At 32.2% G+C, this 27,254-nt stretch overlaps 4 protein-coding genes across 6 annotated transcripts; 3 read left to right on the top strand and 1 right to left on the bottom strand.

Moving 5' to 3' along the window:
* The first annotated feature begins 518 nt into the window (after positions 1-518).
* Positions 519-16,814, top strand: LOC123196390 (two pore calcium channel protein 1). 3 transcript variants are annotated; one of them, XM_044610402.1, is made up of 24 exons: positions 519-769; positions 916-1,065; positions 1,188-1,298; positions 2,340-2,435; positions 2,769-2,899; positions 3,275-3,335; positions 3,478-3,644; positions 4,202-4,307; positions 5,011-5,088; positions 6,103-6,164; positions 7,159-7,231; positions 7,502-7,567; positions 7,649-7,792; positions 9,060-9,117; positions 9,490-9,597; positions 11,101-11,164; positions 11,501-11,669; positions 12,439-12,503; positions 12,753-12,843; positions 13,507-13,593; positions 13,838-13,915; positions 14,135-14,172; positions 14,428-14,531; positions 16,796-16,814. In XM_044610402.1, exons 1-23 carry the CDS (start codon positions 620-622, stop codon positions 14,507-14,509), a joined length of 2,235 nt encoding a protein of 744 aa, XP_044466337.1. In that variant the 5' UTR covers positions 519-619; the 3' UTR covers positions 14,510-14,531; positions 16,796-16,814. The 3 variants fall into 3 exon arrangements, with proteins under 3 accessions (XP_044466337.1, XP_044466338.1, XP_044466336.1); XM_044610403.1 differs by lacking the exon at positions 16,796-16,814 and adding an exon at positions 14,662-14,796; XM_044610401.1 differs by lacking the exon at positions 16,796-16,814 and having other exon boundaries at positions 14,428-14,638.
* A 34-nt stretch (positions 16,815-16,848) lies between these two features.
* On the top strand, positions 16,849-17,735 carry LOC123196391. Its single transcript, XM_044610404.1, has 2 exons — positions 16,849-17,160; positions 17,245-17,735. The coding sequence occupies exons 1-2, from the start codon at positions 16,989-16,991 to the stop codon at positions 17,532-17,534; spliced, it is 462 nt and encodes a 153-aa protein (XP_044466339.1). The 5' UTR covers positions 16,849-16,988; the 3' UTR covers positions 17,535-17,735.
* Positions 17,736-18,640: 905 nt separating this feature from the next.
* LOC123196372 (putative ubiquitin-conjugating enzyme E2 38) lies at positions 18,641-22,609 on the bottom strand. Its single transcript, XM_044610373.1, has 8 exons — positions 22,357-22,609; positions 22,163-22,222; positions 21,309-21,443; positions 20,674-21,240; positions 20,515-20,578; positions 20,110-20,249; positions 19,721-20,032; positions 18,641-19,231 (listed from the first exon to the last, which is right to left on the bottom strand). The coding sequence occupies exons 2-8, from the start codon at positions 22,214-22,216 to the stop codon at positions 18,971-18,973; spliced, it is 1,533 nt and encodes a 510-aa protein (XP_044466308.1). The 5' UTR covers positions 22,217-22,222; positions 22,357-22,609; the 3' UTR covers positions 18,641-18,970.
* Positions 22,610-24,613: 2,004 nt separating this feature from the next.
* Positions 24,614-25,470, top strand: LOC123196370. Its single transcript, XM_044610371.1, has one exon. It carries the CDS (start codon positions 24,738-24,740, stop codon positions 25,284-25,286), a length of 549 nt encoding a protein of 182 aa, XP_044466306.1. The 5' UTR covers positions 24,614-24,737; the 3' UTR covers positions 25,287-25,470.
* The last annotated feature ends 1,784 nt before the right edge of the window (positions 25,471-27,254 follow it).

Genomic DNA, 27,254 nt, shown 5'->3' with positions numbered 1-27,254 from the left:
AATGCAGCTATTTGTTTTTATAATCATTAAAACCATATTTATACAGTTGTGAATATATAAATAATTATTTAAATAATATATTATTATATAATTTAATAATTTTAAATTAAAGATTAGGTGGAGGCTAATCGAAGCGGAATGTATATCCATTTATCTTGTTAAAATAGGGAAAGTGTATAGAAATTATTGCACATTCACAGTACAAGAAGGTGGGTCATTTTTATCCATTAGACTTCAAGTGACTGGTAGGCCAATTGGGTATTCACACTGCGTCATTCGATTACTTATTATGCCTTGTCTCTACTACGCAAAAGCTTTTTCTTTTCCCATTGCCGACAACACAATACGTAACGTAATTATGATAGCTAATTTGACAAAAATAAATATTTGAAAAAAACTGATAATTCATAAATGAACCCACTGTAACGTAAATCTTTAAATAAACACGACGTCGTTTACGAAATATTAATTTTTATGGTATGAACTCTTTTTTTTTTTTAAATTTTTATATAAGCATTTCAACGTCCATTTTTCAGTTCAAGCTTTCAACAAAAGACTCGCCGTACAAGTAGTTGGGTAGTTAGTCGTTACCGGTGGATTCAGTTTCCGAGAGTTGCAGATGGAGAAGGCTCCACTGATAAGCGGAGAAAGTAGTGGCACTAACACTAACGGCATTCGGCGGAGAGATCACCCTTCAATCTTCACACGTCGCTCCGATGCCATCACAAGCGGTTCTAGCTACCAGAAGGCCGCGGCTCTTGTGGATCTGGTAATCTCTTCCCTTCTCATATTAAATTGCACAAGAGACTTATCATCTCATTAAATCACTGTGGCAATTCTTGTATATCAGGTTTTTTTTTTTACTGGAGAATGCTTGTTCTGATTGGTTGACGATTTTTTGTTTTTGTTTTGTAGGCTGAAGATGGCGTTGGTTTACCAGAACAACTTCTTGATCAGTCACAGTCGAGCTTCGACAAATCTGCCAAGTTCTACTTCATGTTTATTAAGTTTGATTTCATTTGGTCCCTTAATTATTTTGCTTTGATAATCTTGAATTTCTTCGAGGTTGGTTAGTTCGTTTCTTTTCTTTTTTTTTTTTTTTAATTTTAATTTTTTTAATGTAGTTCTGTTTCTCTCGGCTCCATCTTACTCGTTTTGTGATTCTTGACTTAATTGAGTTCATGCAGAAACCTTTGTGGTGCTCAAAGAGTTCTCTCACACAGTCTTGCACTGATAGAGATTACTATTATCTTGGGCAGTTGCCATATTTAACTGGTACAGAGTCACTTATTTACGAGGTAAGGTTTATGATATTCTTAGAATGGTATTTTGTCCAGTTGAATTGGAATTAAATATATGGTAAAGAAGATGTTAGGTTTTGTTTGACAATTTTGATGAAGTCAGCAGTGTGATGAAAACCAAATGGTTACACTGTTATGTTAAGGAATCTGTGAAAGTTTAAGCATAATTTATAAATCTTATTGAAAAAGAAAAAGAATCAGTAATTTAGGGCACTAAAGTGTAATATTTCACAAGCAACTAAATAATTTATCTTGATTTTTCCTTCTTGGGAAAAAAAAGGACATTGTAAATCAAGTGAAATAAATTCAAAACTTGTTGGCAAATTATAAACTCATATCGGCTTGATCAAATAGAATTAATGTTTGATCTGGAAGTCCTTTTCTTGGTGATTGATACAGCTGGTTTGTTAGGTGATACGTACTTGTTGTTAGTCACTCCGAGTTTGACTCATACTTTTTATTGTTTCTGGGGTGTGACTGATAGCTGTTATCATATTTTCAAAGTATGAACTTCACATGGGCAGAATAAAGTTTTCCGTTTTTATCATCCACCTTCAGTACTAGCTTTTATTGCATGTCCTCCTTATGGAAGTGCAAGCAATTTAGTTTTATTTTAATGAGATGGACTTGATTGAATCTATAGATACATGGATTAATGGGTATTGTGATAGTAGGTGTCCTTTTTTGGAGACGATGAAGATTTCATTTTCCAAGTGTTAAATAATGTTGCACATCATGCCAACCTTTGCATCCTAATTGATATGACATTGATTTAGAGCTATCACACCTTTTACCATATTATCACATAATATACATAACAATAATAAACTAAAATAAAACCCCTTGGGATTCAAAAGGTGGGACACAAACTTGGAATATTTAGTATTATTCTTTACAGTGTATTTGTAGTTGTAAAAAATTTTTGTTTGAAAATCTAAACTTAGTTTATAAGATTAGAAGATCTTAAATGTTCCGTACTCAAATTTCTTTGAGTGATTGTGGTTGCAAGTTGCATGATAACATTTTGATTCTGCACAGGGTGTAACTGTCATTGTGCTTGTGATTCATACTTTCTTTCCAATTTCATTCGAAGGGTCACAAATCTACTGCAAAAATCCTCTTATTCGGTTGAAGGTAAAACATCATCGATCTGTGCTTTATCTTTAATTTAATTTTTTTTTAGCTTCATAATTTAATTCTTTGAAATAGTTTATTTTTTGTAATTTTTTACATAGAAGAATAAAAATTGTTATGTAATTTAATAATTTGAAATTGTTCAACCATTTCTGCAATTTTCTTCTTAATTTGGTTTACCTAGCCTCTTATTTGGAAATGTGCATTGATCACTCAAATGTTAAATTGTCCTTAATAGGTCCTTGATATGTTGGACTTCTTCTTTTCTTTTTCTATTTCCCTCATTCTGCAGTCTAATAATACTTTATTTGACTATATGGTTTAATTTTTCAGGTCATTTGCCTGTTAATTTTGGTTGCTGATTTTCTGGTATATGTTCTCTACTTGTCTCCACTAGCATTTGACTTTCTTCCGCTTAGGATTGCACCATATATCAGAGTTGTCTTTTTCATCCTAAACATTAGGTATGGTGCAGAAGGACTCATATATACTCTTTTTATTGTGAATTCATTTATGTTCCTACAGTGTATGTGTGCATTTGTGCATGTTTGTGGGTTGATCGTGTATTTTAATAGTGATACAGAGTTGTGCATACTACGGATAGGCACCTTTTGATAGTTTTGCTAAAAACTAGGACTTGTGCAAGAAGAGGTTCTTGTGCCTTGTCATTGCCAATGAGCATGCTCAGAATTAAAACTTGAGATTGGGAATCACATCGTCGTGTCATAGTTAACACTAATTGTGGTGAACTTGCGTGTCTTAGTTTTGCTTTTGCTATCAAGTAATTTTAGAGCGTGTGATTTGCCCATTTTATAATCTCACCTTCATTTTGACTTCAGAGAATTACGAGATAGCATCTTCATTCTGGCTGGAATGCTTGGCACGTACTTGAATGTCTTGGTTTGTTTACCATCCTAACATTCTTCTTCAATCTATATAGTGGCTGCACTTGCAATTGTCTCCCAAGTTTTAAAATGTTGCTACTTTTTTAGTGTTTATGGTTAATGGAATAATATACCTCCATTATATTCTAAAACTACAGGCACTTTGGCTTTTGTTTCTGCTGTTCGCCAGTTGGGTAGCATATGTAATGTTTGAAGACACACAAGAGGGTAAAATAATATTTACTTCATATGGTTCAACATTGTACCAGATGTTTCTTTTGTTCACCACTTCCAACAACCCAGATGTTTGGATACCTGCGTACAAGTAAGTAGAAATTGGAAAGGAATTTAGTTTTATTAGAGCTAAATTTAAGTTTCTAAATTAATTAGTATATTTAGATACCTTTCATGTTGATCAATTTTACACCTGTTTAGTGTATATGCTTATTCTTTGATTCATGAGCTATTTGCATACATTGTCATCACAATTTTTTTACATGACAAATTTTTGTATCTTTTAGCTTGTTTTGATTACTCTTAACATTTTAATGTTATTTCAATACAGTTTTGTTTGGTGAAGATCACAATATAGCTGATGGTGTCATATATTAGAGTCTTAACTTTTCATCAATGGCTTTAAGAAGTTTAACATTGTTATTTACAAATTTTGGTCTCTGGTTTTCAGTTCTTTAAAGACCTCTGAGTTCTAATGGTGCATTAACAAATCTTTTATCATGTCTTGAATGCTTATATATATCAGTATTCTTTCTTTACGCTTATGTTTAGTGATGATCTCATTGTCTTATGTTAACAGTCTTGAAATTTCATCAATGTCTCTGGAAACTCTTACTTTCAATTTATCCACTATATTTTCTTTTTAAGGGCTTCGCGATGGTATTGCATATATTTTGTTCTCTACATTCTAGTGGGGGTTTACTTTGTCACCAACTTGATCCTTGCTGTTGTATATGATAGCTTCAGAGGTCAGGTACTGGTTTCTTTTATTTCTTTAACATTTAAGAGTATGGCTGAAAAATACTATAATTGCCATGTGGAATAGCATTGGTGATACTTTTCTACATGGTGCAGTATATACATGCCTCCATGTGGAATAATTTAAAATTTTTATTTTATTTTGTTCCAATATGATTGTCCACCATTAAAAGCAAACTACTCTTTTTTAGAATTTCAAAATTTTTGTTATTGTTTTTCTTTGTAAAATTTCTACAAGTTTTCTGCAAAGAGTGGTTTAAAATGCATAATATTCCAAGGCTTGTGTTAATGTTGTCCTAAAAATTTAATTTGATAGGAGTAGTCCCAATGACAAAATTAACTCTAGCTTGTCCTTAAAAGTATATGGTGAAATTTAGTAAATAATTTGCCAGATACATACAAATACTTACCAATTTTGGTTCTTGTTATAAATAGAATGCTTGGTCTCAAGCACAAGACATTTTAGTCAACTTGATTCTATTCACACGTGGAACACTATGAATTCCAAATAAGTTAATAGAAAGGACCCAACAAGTGTATTAGATTCTAGAAAATTTAGAATTGCTAGGATGGACTAATAATTTGGGATATATGGAGTATCCTCCTAAAATTTTAATAAAATTTTTCTTGGATTTTAGAAACCGTGCAGATGGATATGCTAACTATCTTTCACTCCTCATTTAAAATTTTTGTTGTAGCTTGCGAAACAAGTTTCTGAGATGGATCACATGAGGAAAAGAATATTGGCAAAGGCATTTTATCTCATTGATAAGGATGTAAGTATTAACCATCTATCTCTTTAATTCTCGTAGCACACTTTGAAACTACTTTATTCCCAACCTTTTTTATCATACACAACAAATGGAAGCTACTTATCCGTTCATTTTTGTCCTGCAAATTTTCTTCACTCTAGATGAAGTTATAGAGAAATCATTATTACTTAGAATTTAATGGTGGAGATGTTACTAGTTTTAGCTGATTAGTTGTAGTAACGTACCAATATTTGGATTGTTCTAGAAAAATAAAAAAAGTAAAGCAGGAATGATGTTGCTCATGGAGTGCTTTGATTCTCTATTGATTTGAGGTAAACACTAATCAGAAGATCATTAATACTGATAGAAAGCTAAATTATTACTGACAAAGTAGCCTCTTGCCTGTTTATTATAGCAGTTTTTTTTTTTTTTTTATTGGGGGTGGGAAGAACCAATTGTCAATTTTCGAACTTCTGAGTTAGTTATGGTAGATTGTGAGAGTTTGATTTTGAAAAGCCTATGAGTTGAAAAGAAAGCAGCTCTTCATGTCAGTCTTTGACATGAATTGTAACGTGACTGATCAAATTATCCAGGTTGAAAAAGAAAGACCCATCTGGTCAAAATTATCCTATGTTTCTGTTGTGTATTATTTAATATATTGATGGGATCAAGATATGAATTTGGGATATATAGTAACGGCTATCTAATTCCAACCAGAGTTTATTTAACTTAGCCTTGTCATTGAGCATTTTCTTCTGTTTTTGTTTTGTAATTGCAGCTGACTTTGTAGTTTAACATATTCAAGAGGATTTTTGAAGCTCATCTGATTACTTAACTTTACCTATGATCTGTGTTATGTAGAGAGAATTTGTCTTTTTCAGTTTTATAGATAAGATTACCACCATAACCGTTGTTACATGTAGTGATATTGTGTATTTTCCCTATATCTAAATGTAGTAGCAATGGTTTTGTTGATGCCTCGCTCTATTATCTATTTTGTTGCCTGTTATGTAAGGGCCTTTTTCCTATGTTGAACAGAGTGTTGGATCTCTCAACAAAGATCAATGTATACAACTGTTTGAAGAGCTTAATAAATACAGGTATTACTTGTACCACTTTTTCAAATGTGTTTTGCAGTGAATATGCCTATACATCTAGCATTGCAGTTTCTTCTAATCCAGAAGATGCTTTTCTTTTTCTATTTGAAAATACCAATGAATTAAATTTCATTGTTTGTTGAATATCATATTGCATTTGGGAGGGGAAAAGTTGTGTTCTTTTGAGATGCTCTATTTTGGTGGTTTTTGGGTCTTATAAATAGAACTGAATAAAAAGAATATACAAGGAAGGTAAGGATGAAAGCTTGGAGTTTCTTTGGAAAAGAGTTTGTGATCTTGCTTCTTTGAGTGGGCATTAGTTACTATGGAAAAGAGAAAATTCTGAATTGGGTTTCCTGATTCTCCCAATCTCAATATCCTAATTTTTCAGAGATATAGTTTCCTGTTCTTGGCTAAAATATTTTGTAGATAAAGTAAATAACAATTGTGTCAATATTCTAGGAGATATTGTAGTTCCCTAAATTAGAGCTTTTCTTCCTATAAGAATAAGTTGATTCTCATGTAATTGTGTGTGATAAAATTTGATTTCTTCCCTATTATCTTTGTCTATCAGGTTATATTTACAACACAATTTGAAGGTTTTTTCTTATATATTCAAAGGGAGTGGGTGGCAGTTGTCTTAATTTTCAAAATCTTTTGTGCTCTTTAAATTTACTAAGCAATATGAAGGGATTTCATTTTTCTTTAGTCAAAAGGATTGGATAGTAGTCGTGTCTTAATTTTCAAAGTTTTTCTGCTTTTTGAGGGAATTTTTATTGTGAAGTTCTTGAGCTCATTTTAATTTTTTCTTTTACAGTGAACTTCCGGTTCACCCCTTTTATGTGGTATTCTTATTTTTATAAAAATTTTGGGTCTTACTACAAAAAGGAAAGTGGGCTTCCATTATCTCAGATCTTGTAATTAACTTGTTCTATTAACTGTGCCATCAACTTGGCTCTTGTGAATATTATATCTTGCCTTTGTTCATCTTTTGTAGGACTTTGCCAAAAATATCACAAGAAGAATTTCAGTTCATATTTCAGGAGCTGGATGACACCCATGATTTCAGGGTATATTGTCCTCTACACTCAGTCTAATTTATTGTTATATGAAATCCTTTTAGACCTGCATACACAATATAACTTTTTCCACCCAAATCATAATTTAGAAATTCCTAGCCTTTTGTTTGGTGGTTCTTTGAATGTGTACACTGTTGTTTCATGTTCTGATCACATATATTAATAACGGCATCTATGTATAGCAATTGTAGTTATATTATTGTTTATTGATTTTGAGTCCTATTTAGTCCATTTGATGAACTTGATCATTTTTGTTTGTAGATCAACTTGGATGAATTCTATGACCTTTGCAAGGCCATTGCTCTAAGATTCCAAAAGGAGGATGTTGTGAGTCCAAACTCAAATCTTTTTTGTTTTGAATGATAGAATTTTTAGAATTGATGTATGATAATTTACATCTGGTTGCAGCCATCCTGTTTTGAAAGATTTCCATTAGTTTACCGTTCACCATTCTCTGAAAACTTGAAAGCTTTCATACGGAGTCCCAAATTTGGGTACATAGTATCCTTCATTCTCATAGTGAATCTCGTTGCCGTTATTGTTGAAACAACGGTATGCCCTGAACTTACAGAACGTATTGAACATTTTTATTTTACAATTTAAGTTCTGTGCCTGTACTGATACTTCTAGTAGTGTATGTTGTTTAATGCAAGCATTTGCTAATCAATGTTGTGAGTTGTGCGGTTGATATTCGTAGTGAAGTTCACAAATCGTGGTATAAATTTAGCTGCTGTATTTTTTTCGAATAAACAAAGTGAAAAAGTGATAATTGTTTGCTAATGATGAGTGGTTTCTAGTTACTAATCAGCATACCATTTTCTACAAAATACACAACTGGGAAAGGTTAGCTGACCTCTTTGGAGAGTAGAAAACAAATTAAGATACAGGGTATGCATTGAGTATCTATCAAGTAGGAAAGTCTAATAAGTAAAATATTGTTTTTTGGAGGAGTATTATTTTTTTTCAAAAGGGGCTAAATCAATTTGCTGATGGAGTCACCTCCATTATTAATCCTGCAGTCTTCTGGACATCTTTCCTACTTTCTCAGCTTTTGAATGTTTTGTTGTGGCATTCTGTTGATGTCCTCCAAGAATTAAGTCTGTAAATAAGGTCACAGTTATATACTTATATGTTTAAACATTATTATTTGATATTTTTGTTAGTTGATCTAGGAAAAGATACTAGTTGCAACTCCTTGTCCAGAATTATGTTAAAGAGCTGTAATCTGATAAGAATTGCTATAGGTGCTTTTTTAATTATTGTTGTTATTGAGTTTACAACTGATGCCTCAGTCGCTTGACCTCGTACCTTAGATCCAATTTCTGCTTTTTCTGATGTCTTGAAGAACATGGTCCAATTTAAGTGGGCTACATCTAAGAGCTGGAACAACAATTAAAATACATAAATGAAAGCCTTGGAACACGCGAGAGACTTTTTGAGCCATACTCTGGGCTCTAACATACTTATAAAAGGAAAGGCAATTCATTCAGCTGATTTGTGGAGAAAAACCCTAAACTTAGGTAGAAGTAGCTCATGCGCTTATTTAAGATTTGGAAATTCAAATAACAAAATATTGCATATTTGGTGCTACTTTTGTTGAAACACATTTATGTGCTAGATTGTTCTCTCATTCACTTTCTTGATCTGATCCTTGAATACTCTATTGCATAATCTGCTTTAAACCATATTATGTGTTTTATAAACTGCTTTGCCAGTTCATGATTTCGTCAGTTTAGTTGGGATAAATTGGTTCCTGGTGGCTCTATTGAAAGTCTATATTTATTCTTGCTTATGTAATTTGATGTGTAATGTTTTGCAGCTTGATATAGAAAACAGTTCTGGACAGAAAGTGTGGCAAGAGGTGGAATTTGTCTTTGGTAAGTTGATTGCCAAGGCATTATTTTTAACAATTCATATCTTCTGTCATGTATACATGTGAATGGGTCCTGACTAGTAACTTGAGGATATATAAAGATGCCTTTTGTTGAGCAGATAAGTCCATGCAATTTTAGAATTGCTAAGCATCTAAGGAAACCTATTATTTAGCTATACAAACGTTTTTCCATGAAAGTGTTTACAGTGCCAGATTCTGGCAGCAACTGAATGGGTGGAGGAAATGTGACATCACTTTGGATGACCATGTGCATTTATATTCCTGTATTACACTTGAGATGCTCATTAAGTGGTGTTGTCACACTTTAAGCTTCACCACTGTCTTTGGAGCTCATGGATTACTTATTGTTCAACAGGGTGGATATATGTACTGGAAATGGCTCTGAAAGTTTATTCATTTGGATTTGAGAATTACTGGAGTGATGGTCAAAATCGCTTTGATTTTCTGATAACATGGATAATAGGTAACTACATTGGACAATCTCTTCCTCACTATCTATGATATATTTACCTTAAATGTAGTTGAATTACTGAACATGGTTTCTTTGTTGTATTACCGATGATATATGTTGATGATTGTAGTTCTACCATTCCAATAATTCTTTGTCATATATTGTCTTTTTAAATTTTTATGTTGAAAACAGTAATCTGTCAAATTTTTTAACTTTTCTATATCGTTGAATCATCGTTATTTATTATTTTAAGAAAAGGGGTGTCTGAAAGAGGTCATAATTGCAAGTGCAAGCCTTCAATTTCTTCCATCAACTCTTGTAGATATTAACTCTTTGCAAATTGTTGTCAATAACCTAAAGATTTTAAATACTCTAAAACAAATCATCAAGATAAATATTCTAACACATTGATGTTACCTTTTTAAGTTAGAGTCTGACACATATATTACAATAACATGAAAGGAGTAATCTATGCATTAGAAATGGAGAAAGTTCATGCTGTTAAGGTGTTTAAGGTTCTGAGAATGTAGAATATCACATAATTATTGTGTGATGTCCTTACTTTTGTTATAAATGTTGCATTGCTTATAATCTTTTGATATATTGGAGAAAATTCTTTATTCCTGAAACTACTAAAATTTTGTGTGTTGTTTAGCTGAGATTATAGTTATTAGTATTGTACAATGCATAATATGTATCGTACTGTGTATTGTATAATACAATATGATATAGGTGAAAAACAATATAAATTTTAAGATAGATAAAAAATTGATACGATATGATATATATTATCAATACGAATTTATACATCTTTTTGGAGAAGTGATAAAGTGTTATCTAAGAATTTTTAGGGTGTTTATGATATTTTTCAAGATGATAATGTGATAATTGATTTTTTTATTATTTTTTATTATCTTAAAAAAGACATATCTTACAATACAATCTATGATACGAAAAATTAGGTTTTTGATACACGATACGATACTTAATTCGGCTACTATAACTGAGACGCATTATAACAATATACTCAATAAAGAATCGTATCATGTTAATATTGAAGAAATGGGAAATGAGGAACTCACATGATGGATGTTCTTGCGCTATTTGGGAAGGAGGATTATATATGTGATTCTCATCTAACCTTATTTTGTTTTTAAAAGTGCCTATATTTTCTGACAAACCGTCATTTTGTATTTCTGACATTCTTTAGGAGAACGTGGAATTGAAGTTGTGTCAACCAATGCAAATTTCAGTTAAAAACCACTACCCTTGTAGTTTCATGATTATACTTAAATGTAAATGCGTTAAACATACTTCATTGAAAAATCAGGATTTTTATAGAAAACTGAAAATACAACAGTATTTTATGCATGTAATATGTTCTTTTCAAATATTCATTTACTGTAACTTGTTGGTTGTTGCTACAGAAGTTATAAAAAGAATAAACCATGGACATTCTAGTTTGTGTTTGAAATCTCATTATATTGCTTTAACATATAATTATTGTGTTTGCAGTTATTGGGGAAACTGTAACTTTTGTGTCCCCTAATGGTCTCACCTTTCTTTCGAACGGAGAATGGTAAGAGCAGAATCATTTCAAATGCGATTCATAGTGTAAATTGTATTTATATTTTGGCATTATAATGGTCCTTCTAAGCATTAGGGTGCTTCAAGAAACCTCTTTCCTTTATTTAACCATTCAAGGATTCCAAATATGAAATAGTTTGTAATTTGAAATAACTGCAGTATTCTTATTGTGACTTACTTAAATATATTAATTAACTAATATTGATAATTTTCTAACGAAGTGTATTTTATCAGGGTAAAATGCTTATAGGTGATTAAATTATGTTTCTTCTCATTTCTTTGCAGTTCAATACTTATCTCCATTTGTTTCTCCAACTTTTTCTAACAGGATCCGCTACCTGCTTCTTGCAAGAATGCTAAGACTGATTAGGATCCTATTGCATGTCCAACGTTACCGAGCTTTTGTTGCCACATTCTTAACCCTCATACCAAGTTTAATGCCTTATCTTGGGATCATATTTTGTGTCTTATGTATCTATTGCTCTCTTGGTGTACAGGTATACTTTGCTTTTGACATAGAGGATGCTTTTGTTACTTGTATTACTTGTTTTTCAAAATGCTTTTCAGTATAAAGGAAGATTTAAATACATGAGATAATCTTGGCATATTTCTACCTCTTTTTTCTTCACTTTGGTTAATAAAATAAAAAAGGAAAAAATGAAACTCTAATAATGTGGCTAAAGTTTTCTTCCACCACCATCTTGTGTTTTTCCTTCCATTATAATTTTTTGAGTGGAAACCTTAAAATACTTTGAAATATAGATATCTTCCACCTTAAAATGCTTAAAAATATAGATGTTGAGTTATGTTGCATGCTTGATACACATACTGGCAAAGATCAGTGCATTGTATCTCTTTTTACTTGAATTTTAAGACCTTTGGGTTAATATATTTTGGATAATAGGGAATATATTTAGCATATTTTACTTCCAAAAGTACAATAATGATATATTTTGAATTTTCTAGATTTATTTAGTATAATGATTTAAAATAAGTAAGTTCATTTAAGGGAAAGAAGAGGTCATATATTGTTTTTTTTTGGTAAGTATATTGTGTTTTACTACAATATTATATGGTTGGTATGATGTTCTGAAATAGTTAATTATTTTTCTATCCTCTCTAGTTTTTGTTGGTGGTTTTTTAATGTTTTTTGTATTAGATATATGAAATATCTTTGAGATTTGACACCTCAAGTATTATTTTTGTCAATTTTTTGGACTTCTGTTCATATATAACTGTTAAAATTTTTATACATTGATTTTATAGATCTTTGGCGGGATTGTTAATGTGGGGAACGCAAAGTTAGAAGAGACCGATCTTGCTAGCGATGAGTATCCTTATTAGATGATAGATAATCTTATATTTATTATATATATCTACTTCTTACATTACATCGTCAGGTGGTTTTTTCTTCTTACACATCACTAAAGTACATGTGCAAAATCCTGATACGTTGTTAAGCAGCTAAAAATTATTAAAATCTTGCCTTCCTTTTGTTAAGTTATTGCCCTTTTGTTCTGTTATTTTTCTCAAAAGGCTGTGATGTGAGTTCCTTAAATCACTTTTCTTGAAAATTTCAGCTATTTCCTTTTTAATTTTAATGACTATCCTAATGGAATGGTGACTCTTTTCAATTTGCTGGTTATGGGTAACTGGCAAGCTTGGATGCAGGTAAAACTTCTTTTTCAATTTTTATTGAAATGATAGATTTCTAGATTAAGAAATAAAGTCACTGTTTATTATACATTTTCATTCTCTTCTGCCGCACTCATAGCAACTGAACATTTCTATGTATTCAGTAAATAGGGCAAGTATTGAGCCATGTTGGGAACTCTTAAAACCAAAACTAAAACCTTTTATTTAATAGGGAACTACAAAGATTATATTGAAAATTTGAAAGAATAAAGGGGTTCTTACAACCAAACCCAATCTATTGGATGGCAATTTGGGGAACTAATCCTTCTATGCTGCCACTCTGACTTGCTCTCAATTAGAGAATCGTTTACATAGGATGCCTGCTTATTTAGGCTTAGATGCATTTTCAGGCTGGTAACTTCCAGCCACTGTTTGGATATTATTTGACTGCAAAATTTGTCTCTTGGGCTCCCACACAAGTTATAGATACAGTAATTGACAGCCAGATGATATTGATAAAATACTGAGAGACATCATGAGATCTGATTTGAGAACCCATTCAAAAGATTGTACCCACAAGGTACATTCAAAAGATTTCAGACAGAACATTGAAGTCATTTTCACCTATTTTTCCTTTATTCGGTGCTCAAAGTTATGCTTATGATTGAAGGCACTAATTATACTGGTTTACCATTTCAGAGCTACGCAGAATTGACAGGAACTTCTTGGACCCTTGTTTATTTTATCAGCTTCTACCTAATAACTGTTTTATTGCTCTTGAATTTGGTAAGCTCTGTTTAATGCTTCTCTACTATTTATTGTGTTTTTTCTGTTGCAAAAAAACGATTGCTTCAGAAATGCAAATTCTTTCTTCAAAGAGTTTAAAGATTAAATTTTGTTTTTGATATTTGGGTTACTTTAATTTCGAAGTTGCTATAAAATATAAAGCAAGAGAGAAGGAAGCAAGAGAGAAGGAATCAAGCTATTATAAAAGAACTATTCTCACTTTTGCTTCCTATTTTAATCTCAGGTTGTAGCTTTTATCTTGGAGGCATTCTTTGCTGAAATGGATCTTGAGACTTCTAAAACATGTGAAGGAGATGACAAGGTTGGTAGCTGGTGAAATCATTTTCTGAAATAAAAGTGAAATGGTTGAATGCAATGCCTATTTATGAAAGAGCTATATGATGTTAGTGTGTTTGTTATTTACATCTCTCACTTATTGAACATCATGCTTGCTATATCATCAAATGTTTTACATGTCTCACCTCTTGATATTCAATGCTCTAAACTAATGATGATGGTCATCTTCTACATTTTGATCTAGGATGAAAGAATCAAGGACCAACGTGGATATGTTGTAGGGTATGTATGCTACCTATTGGCTAATTGACACTTATTTCCATCAATAAAAATACTTGTATACACTTTTGAGTATATAATTGGGTTCATAGATGATGTGTCATTATGTGATTTGATGATTTTGAAACAAAGATAAAATAATATCGAATCATATAATGACATATCATTTTTGTGCCCAATTGTGTACTAAAAAATGTGTACATATAAGATTGCTCTATTTCCATATGCTAAGGCTACGTATTGTTTGGTTTGGTACAGTGCCAAAACTCGAAGTCAGAGAGTTGATAGGCTTCTCCATCACATGCTGAGTGCAGAGCTACATGATTCTGGCGATGCCTAGTTTGACTTCAGTTCACATTCTGGTGTGTGAAAATTGAAATAAATCTTGCTGTTTCTTTTCCAAGTTCAATTTTCATTGCCAACAATTTTGTGTTATTTACATTTTATTTATTTATATTTCTTTTGCCTACCATTATTGCACTCCTTAATCAGTCTTCAGTCCAAGTTCATGGTATAACTTCATAGATAAAAGAAGATACTAGTTCAAATTCAGTGGTAAAGATTGTCAGGTATTGCTAATTTGCCCATTGCTTATCTGGTAAAATGAAACCAAATCCATTAATCATATGTGAATTTGCTTGGTTTAAAGTTCAAATGTTATTTTTTAGATTTGTATTATTGGACTGAAACATGTGCTGTTTGTTCAGAACAAGCATCTCTTTTGATTCTGCATTCTCATTTGTTGCATATTAAGCTATTTATTTTAAATAACTTTTGACACATAATTTATATACATAGATACTATGTCATGATATGAATAAATGATTATAAATTAAAAATAAAACAACACTCAATCATAAGATGATATATTATTTATATATTTAAATTATATATAAAAAATATGTATACATATTATTATTTATTTTAAAATATATTAAATATACTATGTTGTGTGGTATTCGTACAAAAAGTGAAGTTTGTCTTAGAAAGCTTGGAAATCGAACGAATGATGGATAGTGGGATCTACCTTTTTTAAGAAAATTGGCGCACTACTTTGTGAAGTAGAATGGTGTTCACCCAAGGTGGTAATAAATTTATGTTTTTGGAGGTGGTATCCAATGACCCACATTTTAGCTCCTTTTGATTTTTTTTTTTAATTTTTATTTTAAATGTCACTCACTTAATTTCCACGTGACAACATTTGATATCGAGGCTCTTTAATAACCTATTTTTCAATGTAGGAAACCAAATCATAAGTAAAACAAAATTTCATTTGTTATTGGAGGTAGAATTTGTGTACATGTTTTCGAATATATAATTGGAAATATAAACTATGTGGTATTATATAATTAAATGTTATTTTATTTTTAATTTAAAATTATTCAATTATATAATAATATATCATTTATGTATTCAAATCTCTTGTTTGAATAAATCTTTGCATTTGGGTGATTATTTATGATGTAAACTATTATCAGATGGGCCTTTCCTACATAAATATATCAAGATATGAAGAGATTGGAATCTACTTTGAAGTAGGAGTTGAATTCTTCCTTGAAATTTGGTTGTTTATAGATAATGGGAGTAGAACAATTTATAGGCACTAACCTCTATCCATTTATGACTTTATTTTTATACTAAACACCAAGAAAGAACCAGTGCCACCCATTCTAGAACCAGAGAGGGACTTACATGGGCTTTAATTACACCTCCTCTTATTAACTATATAGCAGCACTAGTAGTTTGCCATCACCTTTCATCAGATTTTGTGGAAGCTTAAATATTTAGGAAATATACAAAAACATCCACAAGAATTTGTTCTGTGCATTGATACCACCAAGTGTTGAAAATTAGTACTATTGATTGGATAAATGACCTATTGAAATATAGGATTGGGCATGTAAATAAGTTGATAACTGATGAATATAATGGTCCTCGTCAACCTGTCTTCAATTAATGTTGAATTTGTTAATAATACCATACATTTATGTTGAGAGCAATGATATATGTACATATTTTGAATATATAAATAGGTACATATTTATATATATTATTATGTAATTAAATGTTATTTTATCTTTAATTCAAAATCATTTAATTATATAATAATACATATAAATGTGTACCCATTTATGTACTTAAAGTGGATACGCATAATTTTATTGTTATGTTGATGACTAATAAATGTGCATATTAGTGTGAAATAATACTATGTGTACACATTTTTATGTATAATTTAGGTACATAAATGATATATCATAATATAATTAGATTTTCTTTTATTTTTAATTCAAAATCATCTAAGCAGATGATAAGACATCATCTACATACTTAAATTATATATTAAAAGAATGTATGTATAATTTTATTGATTAATGTTACCCCAACATTGATAATCAAGGTGATTGAGACCAGTTTAATGCATGTCACAATTTTGAAATTAACAAAGTGCGATGCAAGTTGTATCTAAGATCGAATATTTAATTAGGTATTTAGATGATATATTATACTGATATTAAGTATTATTCTAAACTCAAAATTACTCATAATTTAAGTACTTAATTAGATACATATAATACTATAGTTAACGAATATATTCGATATCCCTAACTCTCGCATGATTTAGTTATAGATTTTCAGGGATGATTCTGTATGTGTTCCAAATCTCAGGATGCGGTTGTAATCTTCTGAAACCTCAGGAGAGATGTCTGTTATATTAATATTAACCGTGTCAACCCCTAATTGGCCCTACCACATCCTCTCTTCGTCCTTATTTAAAGCCTCACCGTCGTCAAAGAAGAAGACATAGATTGAGAGAGATGAAGAACATGAAAGGAGATGTAGTGCTGAATCTACCCGCTGAAACAGCGTGGGAGATGTTTAGAGATAATCAAATCATAAGCAAAATCAACCCTGACATGCTTGCTCATGCTGAATATATACAAGGAGATGGCAGCCCCGGAAGCCTCAGGCTTTTCAAGCTTGGCCCTGGTATTTCTGCCCCCCTCTCTTTCTCTCTCGATGTATTAATTTTTCATTTAAACATGGCATGCAAACTTGTGATAATATTTGCAGCTGTGCAGAGCTACGTGAAAGAATCAACCCAGAAAATAGAGAAGGTGGAGATTGGAAGATCAGTGACATATCGTGTAGTAGAAGGGGAGTTGAAGAGTATGTACGACCCATACAGGGTAACTTTCTCCTTCACTCCAGTGGCAGGAAAGGAAAAGGAGATGTGTAAAGCTGAATGGAAAGTTGAATTTGAGCCAGTGGCACCAGCAACACCTCCACCAGACAAAGCTAGGGAAGCCGCCCTTGGATTTCTCAAGTCCTTCGACAAGTTTCAGCTAAGCCTAAGCTACTAATTAATTAACCTATGCTTCCTGCAGTAATGGTGTGTAAAATATTAAGTTAAGCAGTAAGTGTGTGCATGTTTGTATCAACGTGTCGCCATAAAAACTCTACTAGCTCTCCCTCGGTATGAATACGCAGCTACGTGTTGTATTCCCGTATGTATTGATGTATGTTACGGTGTGTTTGCTCGCTATAATAACTAGAATTCCTCTTGGTGGTGTCGATTATTATTATACAATAACAATAATGTGTTAGTATATTGGATTATACAACTAGATACATAGATAATCTATTATTATATAATTAAATATTAATTTATTTTTAATTTAAAATTATTCAATCATATAATAACACATTAATTATATACTTAAAAATATATATACATTTCATTACTCAATAAAACTATACGTAATCATTTTAAGTACACAAAATGAATACACATACGATATTTATCATCATGCGATTAAATAATTTTAAATTAAAAATGAAATAACATCTTTCAAATATGTGATAACACAAAAATATGTATCTATTTGAATACTTAAAATAAGTACACATAATATTACTCATTATTGATTATACAATGACACTTTATTATTGTTTCTACTTGTATAACAGACAATTCTCTCACCAATTTTCCTTGTGAACTTTTATAAAACAATAAAATTATATATATACAATTTTAAATATACGGATAGTATATCATCATATGATTATCTGATTTTAAATTAATGATAAAATAATATATACTCATATAATGACATATTATCCAAGTATCCAAGTATACATATAAAATTATGTACATAATATTAACCTATAGTTTCAAAGAAAAATAAATACAGTGAGACCCTCACAGGCCATGAAATTCGTCAGTTAGATCAATGCCCTGTATTATAAATCATTCTCTTCAATACAGTGACAGTTCCAGCTGCACAAAATGTATATCGACTACATGGTACAGTACAACTACATGAACAAATATCATCCTATAGTATTTACAGATCGAAACCATCTTAAAATGGTTCTATTGAGGGACCAAAATCCCCCATATCCCCAGCTTCAGAAATACACATGTATATCAACAGAAACAGCCATACATCAAGTTGAAAGCACTAAATTACGAAGACAAATAAGATTTCATAATGTTTGCAAGAAACCCATATGAATATTCATATTACTAAACTTGTCAAAAAGCAACTAGTCCAGTAGAAGACTCATCCATCCTGAGTCATTCTACCATACAATATCGACATCATCTAAATAAAAAGCTGCGCAAGATAATGTAATATATACTAGGGTGAAAGTTCCACATCTTCAACCAATTTTGCCAAAATTGCATCAACTTAAATGTACCTGAAAGGCATAGGCTTAATGTCAACTAAATCGCATCCCCTTGCAACCCAATATATCTTTAGATCAACTGTCCAGTACGCTGTCAGCTTATCTATTATGGTCTATTGACTGAAGTCCGAAACTGTTCACAATTTGTGCATCCGATTTTGGTGAAGTTAGTAATAAGAATATTCATCATCTGACCTACTTTGGTTTTAAAGTGGCTTGAGCTACCCTTCTCAATTTTACCACCTTCTATGACTCCGTCTTTGACCACCACAGTTCCTACAATAGCTCCTTCCATATAAGCTTTACAAGCTACCAGAATATCATGAGCATGATTGCGAAAATGATGAGTGACCAAATCCTCAAAGTGCTGCCAAAAAACCCAATAGGTTAGATCACAGTATTCAAACTCCAGATAAATCAAATCAGACAGGTCTCATTCAATAACTGCAAACTCATACATACAAATACACCACCACATTTCAGCACAATGAATAATCAAATATCATTCCATTGGTTTAAACAATTCAAGAACGAATAATTATGAAATTCATCTATGCCACCTAAAAAAAATCTGTATGTGTATGGCACAAACAATTAATGGGAATAGATAATGTCCAAAACCATGCAAATGCAGGTGCACAGTCTTTCTGCGATACTTGAATCATTTATATTTTATATTACAGCTGACAAACAATAAATGTGAAGCCTAGTAAAAATAATGCCACCACAATTAAATCTCCCCGAACAGAGCCTAATCTAAACCATAAAGAATGTACTGAAAGGAACTTGACAGATAAATCCTCCAAGAAAGGTAAACAGAGTAAATTTAAGACACAAATCCCAGCTGACATCCTACCTGCGGTGGTCTTCTTAGCGTGTACAACATTGTCTTCAAGGATAAAATAAATGTTTCCTCATTGTAAGCTCTGGACTTCCTTTCGCCCTCTACTCCAACATATGATTTTTCATACCCAGGTTCATTAAAAAATGGCTGTGCATTCAGAATCAGAGCTTGTATGGAGACCAGAACCTGTAGCATGGTTGAGTTTTCTTTACTCCACATCTCGGTTGATTTACCAGTCCAGGTACCCAAAAGACTAAGGCATACTTTTCCACATTCATATAGATTAGGATTCAATCGAAGGCCACCTGAATAGTAATAAACCATCTGGAAAAATAGAACTCACATTTACTTTGTACACTAAGGAATGTCTGTTGAAAATGACAATAACAGAAGATACATACCGGTGGTTCATTTGGATAACTAGGGGGGAAAAGACAATCAAAGACAAAAAGGCCATCATGATATGGTGTGCCAGAAGGTCCTACCATGAGAGCCCTTAAAAGTTCCATCCTTGATTCATAAACTCTAACGAAAATTGTATCTGTCAAAGCAAAACAAAGAGAAAAATAAATCAACCAAGCTACTGTATGGAGAAAAGCTCCCTTTTTTAACTCTAAAAGAAGAAGCTAGTCAATACAATACTATTTGTGCATTAACATGCATAACATCAATAAGAAAGATTATTTGGCGAAAAATGATTATGTTTCATTATGCCCTCAACTACAATAAGCCAATTCAGATAACCTTGACCAACAAGAGATGGTTAGACATCAGAATATTGCATAAACAAGCATATATAAACTCACCAGGTAAGTTCTTCTCCAGAATTTTCCATTCATCCTGGATTTTCTTTGCCCAATTTTTTGGTGGCTATCAAGAGAGAGAGAGCAGATGCCATTTAATACATATATTAGACAAACAAAGAGAAAGAAAGAGATGCCAATTTATCTTTAAATTTAGCTCACCTGCTGATCCCCCAAAAAGCCCATGCGGCTGTAGTGATGGTCGGAAAAATCAACCACTGTGTCAAATTGCTTAAAATGTAATTTTGGCATATGTCCACTTTCTTCCTTCTCATTAGAACTTACCTCTTCTGGGTCTGTTGAACTGCTAGAAGAAGCCAGCTTACTCTTGTTTTCATCAAGGTCAGAAATAGTTGTCTTCATTTTGCTTTCAGTCGAGTCAAGAATAGTTGAATTCCTCTTGCTCTCAGAAAGGTCTGGAACAGATGAAAGAGTAGTGGCAGATGGTTTTATACGTTCAGATGGAGCAAGGTCTTTCAACCAAGGAAGTGCGGCCTCTACCCCAGGAGGAAGATCGACATTATCAAATTGGGATAGCATGGTTATATAATCATCTTCATCTTCATATAAGAAATCATCATTGTCATCATAATCGGAAATGTCATCACCATATACATCGAAGTCATCATCATTATCATTACATGACTGCTCATAATTAAAACTATTTAGATTGTTTGAATTGATTGGTCCAGAAGTGGAAGTCTTCCCAGGATCACTGGTTGATGCATCCTGGAGAAACAACAAAGTACCAAATCAAACAATGGTTGACATTGAGCAAAAGAAATATAGCCACATACCTTATCTTGGTATTGCCATTTCTCATCAGAACATATTTTTGTTTTTCCCTTGCTATCGATCTCAACTTTCCCATTACCTATCAAAACTTCAAGTAAATCTTCATCTCTTCCGAATTCCACATCACACATATCAACCTAACAAATAGATTGCTTTCTCATCAATCAGAAACACGGACAAACATTAAAATGAAAGCACAATCCCAGTGAAATATTCTAAACAGTGAGACTAACACTAAGCTAGAAGCCTACACGACCATATTTGTAAAAGTTATAATCATTTGATAATAAAATACAAATGGTTACATAAACCAAAGGTAACAACAAATAATCAAAGCTGACCAGTTTTATATTATAACCTTATAATAAGTACCGATTACCAAATTAATTTTTGCCTCAACAAACAGGTAAATGACGGAATTGAAAAATTTATTATGCATTCACGTCTTTATCCAATAAAGAGTTCCAATAACGAACATCAAAACAATGGAACACGCTTTTTGAGAAAACTTTATTACCACACTATTGTTCAGTACTATTTTCATACTTTCTCTTAAAGAACAATCTTCGTCTCCGCAACCAATCAAAACACAGAAAACAGACAACTGTCAATTCGTGTGCATAACTAGTACAGGGCATAAAAAACAAACTAACAAAGCTTGATCAAACTCATAAGAAAAAAAAAATAACAATCGGTTGACTTGCACGATCATCAAAATCGACCACATTAGTTTAAACTTCATCGATCACTTCATAATTCAAATTACTCTCAACTCGACCCAACAAAATTAAACACAAGAACTAAAAATTAATATTTTTGAAAGTAAAAATAAGAAAATAAAAATGATCAAAGTTACCTCGTTTTGGTTTAGTTCCTTGGAGATCGAAGTTTGCTCTAGTTCAAGATCCATGAAATTCTAACGAGACGAATTCAAACATACACACAAACAGACAAACAAAAATTAAGATAGAGCATGAAAACTAAAAGGTTAAGATTGATAAAAAAGAAATCGGAAATATTGATCGACACCCGAAATATCCCGAATTATACCTCCGATTCTTCGTGATAGTGAGACTGTGTGCGCGAAAGGCTGGAAACTGAATTCGCGCCTTGTTATGTAAGCCTCTCTCTCTCTCTCTCTCTCTCTCTCTCTCTCTCGTACGCAATAAGGCAAGGACTGATAATGATCTTCTGCAATCAGTTTCAGTCGTGTCTGCTTATATAGGAAAGGAATACTTGTTAGGATGACGTGGAAGAGTATTAGGTTAAGCGTGTAGGAGTTTAGAGTGAGGTGAAATGTGGAGTAGTGCCAAGCGGATTTGCTAGTTTCGGTTCCAGTGCATAGGATGGGCAGACCGAAGGCCTTTTAAAAGTCTTTGTCAAAGCTTTGGCTTTTTGGGGTTTTTCTTATAATTAAAATCGAGAGGGTGAAGTGGATGACACATCTATGGCCGTTCATCTTGGACTCTTTTGTTGGTCAATTTGAATAGAAGGAGGGGTGTGTACGAGCCCAATTGCTCGTGGTTAGGCTGCAACTAACAAGTTACAGGTGTTTATGGGTTGGGTCGGTCTGGTTCTAGTGTAGTTCATCAAACTTATAGATTGGGTCAAACCAAAGATTTATTATAATAATAAGTTTTTAGATTACATCGACTCATAGGCTATATACAGCTCATAATCTGATTTAATATACATAAAGCTATACTATAAACAGGTTGATCTATTATTGTTTATATTAATTTTAACAAAAATTAATTTTTTATATTATAATTATTAATTAATTATTTTTTTTAAAAATTATATAAATGAGTAGACCAATCTATTGGTTTTTTTGTCTCAACCCACACCCTAATCCAAAAGGCTCATGGGTTAGGGTGACAAGTTACAATATTAGGCGAGCCATTTTTCCAAGCTATGGGCCAACCTCGCCCGATTGACACTTTTATAACAAGCTGAATTAAATTTGTTTAATTTTAAATAAGTTAAATTTGAATCAATTTCAAGTTTTAATATAAGCAAATTAACCGAACTTGCAAGTTTAGTTGGGTTAGCAAATTTAGTTGTGTTTTTGTACCAACCCCTCAGCTTACGAGTTTAGATTAGCACGAAATATGTAATGAATTAGTATCAAAATTTCTAACACTAATTCATTTACATTTTCATGGCACAAAACTATGAACAAAACACATACACAATCTTTTAACCGAAATCATAGTTGTTATATATATCATATAATATGATATAATATAAATGAAAAACGATATATATTATAAAATATATTGAATTAATATAATATAATAGATGTATCATATAATATGATACATATTACCAATATAAATTTTTTAAAAAATAATGATGTCGTAAAATCATATATGAAAATTTTTAAATTCTCAGTGATATTTTATAAGATGATTATGTGACAATTAGAATTTTTATTTTATTAATATTGTATCATTTTATTTATAAAAATATATATCCTACAATATAATACAATATTCAAAATTGAAAGTTAAGTTTTCGATATATGATTTGACTATCATGACCTAAATCTAAACAAGGCAGATTAGCATTGATTTGCTTCAAAATTTGAAACCCTAGCCAATTTCATCAAACATCAATTTGTTGGTCCAATAATAGCTCAAAGTGGTTGAAAGGCTAAAAAGTTTTTTAATCCTCTTCCATTTACCAAGTTGTTCAAGTCCCAATTGAAACATGTCTAATTGATTAGTTTGATTCGATTTCTTGAAACGATGTGTACAAGTATAAAATAATAGGAAAAATTGTCCAAAACATACCAAGTATTGCAAAACAACAGAAAATTTGTTATGACTATGGATATTACAACCCAGTCATAATTTTAGCATAGTATTAAACATGAACCCCCTGTTTTTGGTATGGTTTATGAGGGCATGATTCATACAATTGAGGATCGTATCAGACTCAATTTGTCATAACCCATTAAAAAAAAAAATTTGAAAAATATATAAAATTTTAGATTGGTTCATAAAAACATACAAAGTAGTTTGTTGAAGCTATGAGAAAACAAAAACAAAAAAGAGTCGGGTCGTATTATGAGTCTAAACATGTTAGTGGGCCGGCTAAGCCCACCAATTAACACCTAGGTATAACCAGGCCCCTACACAACCCACTGCAATGTCTGTGTAAGATTGAATTGGACATTTTGAGTAAACCTATCATAATCCATGCATAATTTGGTCATTCTATATCCAACTGAAAACCAGACCTTCTAAAATCAATGGCGCCAATTTTACCGCCAAATATTCCCGCCACTCTTTCCTTCTATATAAGACCGCCAAATAACCACTCCAAAATCACCTCCAGTTCGATTTTCCATATCACTTATCTCTTTTATCTGCTTGTTAAAATTACTAATTGAAGCCAAAACAATTGAAAATCTATCCAAATCAGCCATGGTAGTAACTTTGGGGCCTGGTAAGTTCTATGGCAGTAGCCTCCCACGGCCTCGCATCTACGCCAACACTAAGCTCAATCCGGAACGGGTAGACCCACCGGTTCCTGTCATGGACCCGCTTCTCTCCTGGGCCAACGATGCCCATTGGTCCATGGGTGGTCTCAGCTTCAAACGCCTCCGCCTTCAAGGTCGGATCGAGGGCTCCGTCACTAAACTCCGCAAAGAGCGCGAAAAGATGGCAAAATCACAAACCAAATATTGTTTAAACAACTCAGGTACTAATAACAAGAAACGGAGCGCCTCAGTTTCACCTCCTCCAGATCCTGTGGCTCTAAAAAAGAGGAGATTCTTGGCTTTGAGTGATGAAGAGGAAGGAGAAGAAGTGCATAAAGTTGTAGAGAAAGAGAAGGGAAGTTACAGGAGGAAGCTGATAAAAGATTTTGATAGAGTGGCGGGGATTACGGATTCGGCCGGAACGAAGACGAGCAGTAAAGTAAAGAGCGAGATTAGAACTTCCCCAAGATTGATTAAGGGTGGATTGAAATAGATAATGCATCAGTAATTTAATTTATTTAGCGTTGTAAATGCTGTGTTTCATTTCAGTTTCAGGTTGAGTCTCTTTAAATCACTCGCATTATTTATGTATGGATGTTTATTTGGGGCTTCAGCCCGTACTTGTATCTCCTCAGTCCTCACAATTTTATAATTTATATCATTCTTCTTCAGCATAACCCAAATCTAAATCACTCATCTGAACTGAACAATGTGTATGTAATTGAAGAGTATAGTACATAGACTCCCAGCCTTCAACCCTCTCTTCAAAAGATGATGTTTTCTCATGCAGGGTATTTAACACTCACCGTTTTTGTGAACACAGCGCTCTTAAGTTTGCAGCATTGAGTTGTGTTGGTCCATGGACTCTCGCCAATTTGCAAGACTGTTGTGTTACTAGTTTGTAAAGGGATGGTTTTTCCCATGGAACAAATCCAAAATCATCATTATACTCTTCCATTCCTTCAAACAAAAATTGCCAGATAAAAGTGCCCGCTCCAGGCTTGTTTCTCTTTGCAGATTTGTAGATGACATCAAAAATCATTTGTTAAAGAATGTCTCTCTGTGATGGTTCATAGTCCTTGTTCAGGTTGGACAACCCAAATTCGGTGAACAAGACAGGCTGATTCAGTACTTTGTCACCATCTTCAATGTGAGACATCATCCACTTGTAGACAAATTTCATATTGTCTTCAAATTTATGATCATGAAACCTGTCAAAAAATGGATGAACTTAATGATTAAGGGTTTCTACAGCTGCCTTGAAGCTAATCTAAAAGACCCCAATGGATTTGAACCATTTTTTTCCAGCATTGTCAAATAGAAAATATACAATGCCAAAATGCTTATAGTATTACAAGAATAATTAGTCGTTTGACCATCAGGTTCTAATGTCTGGTTTCCGCTTTTAATAGCTCAAGCAATTTTATACAAAATCATAACCAATGATCGGCGTATATGTGAACAGAGGCAAGTTGTGGATAAAATCATATCCAAGCTCTTGAGATGGGAGAGTCCAAGACCATATAAACTCCACACTAGTTGTTCATACTTTTCAATGTGGGATCCAAGTCTCATACCTTGCACTTGAGATCCTAATACCTTTTAATTAATTTTTCAGCTATTTTTATTTGATATTTTACTTTTTTAGATCAAATAAAAATATATTAAAAAAACCTAGAATCTAAGAAAATATATTTTAAGCAACTCATCATGTGCATGCCACATCTCGACTACGTTGGCCAACTCCTTTCGCTTCTTCATCTTCAACAAATCACAAACACATCACCGATGCTCTCTCTCTCTCCAAATGCCTTTCACCAAGCTCAAAACAAGCCTCACTCATTGAATCAGTCACTCACACTTTCTCTTCAAGACATCGAACAATAGGAGACAATAATTGCAAGTGCAAGCTTTCAATTTCTTCCACCAACTCTTGCAGATATTAACTCTTGGCAAATTATTGTCAATAACCTAAAGATCTTGAATACTCTGAAACAAATCATCAAGATACTTACTTGAGGAATATTCTAACACATTGATTTACCTTTTTAAGTTAGAGTCTAGTACATATATTACAATAACATGAAAGGAGTAATCTATACATTAGAAATGGAGAAAGTTCATGCCGTTAAGGTGCTTAAGAAGGTTCTCAGAATGTAGAATATCACATAATTATTGCGTGATATCCTTATTTTTGTTATAAATGTTGCATTGCTTATAATCTTTTGATATATTGGAGAAAATTCTTTGTTCTTGAAACTATTAAAATTTTGTGTGTTGTTTAATTGAGATTATAGTTATTAATATTGTACGATACATGATATGTATCGTAGTGTGTATTGTATAATACAATATAACATATGTGAAAAACAATATATATATTATCGATATAAATTGATATATCTTTTTGGAGAAGTGATACTTAATTCAACTATTATAACTGGGATGCATTACAATAGTA

The sequence above is a fragment of the Mangifera indica genome, chromosome 14 (assembly GCF_011075055.1).
Source record: "Mangifera indica cultivar Alphonso chromosome 14, CATAS_Mindica_2.1, whole genome shotgun sequence".
NCBI classification, from domain to species: Eukaryota; Viridiplantae; Streptophyta; class Magnoliopsida; order Sapindales; family Anacardiaceae; genus Mangifera; species Mangifera indica.
This window is presented reverse-complemented; position numbering and strand designations above follow the sequence as displayed.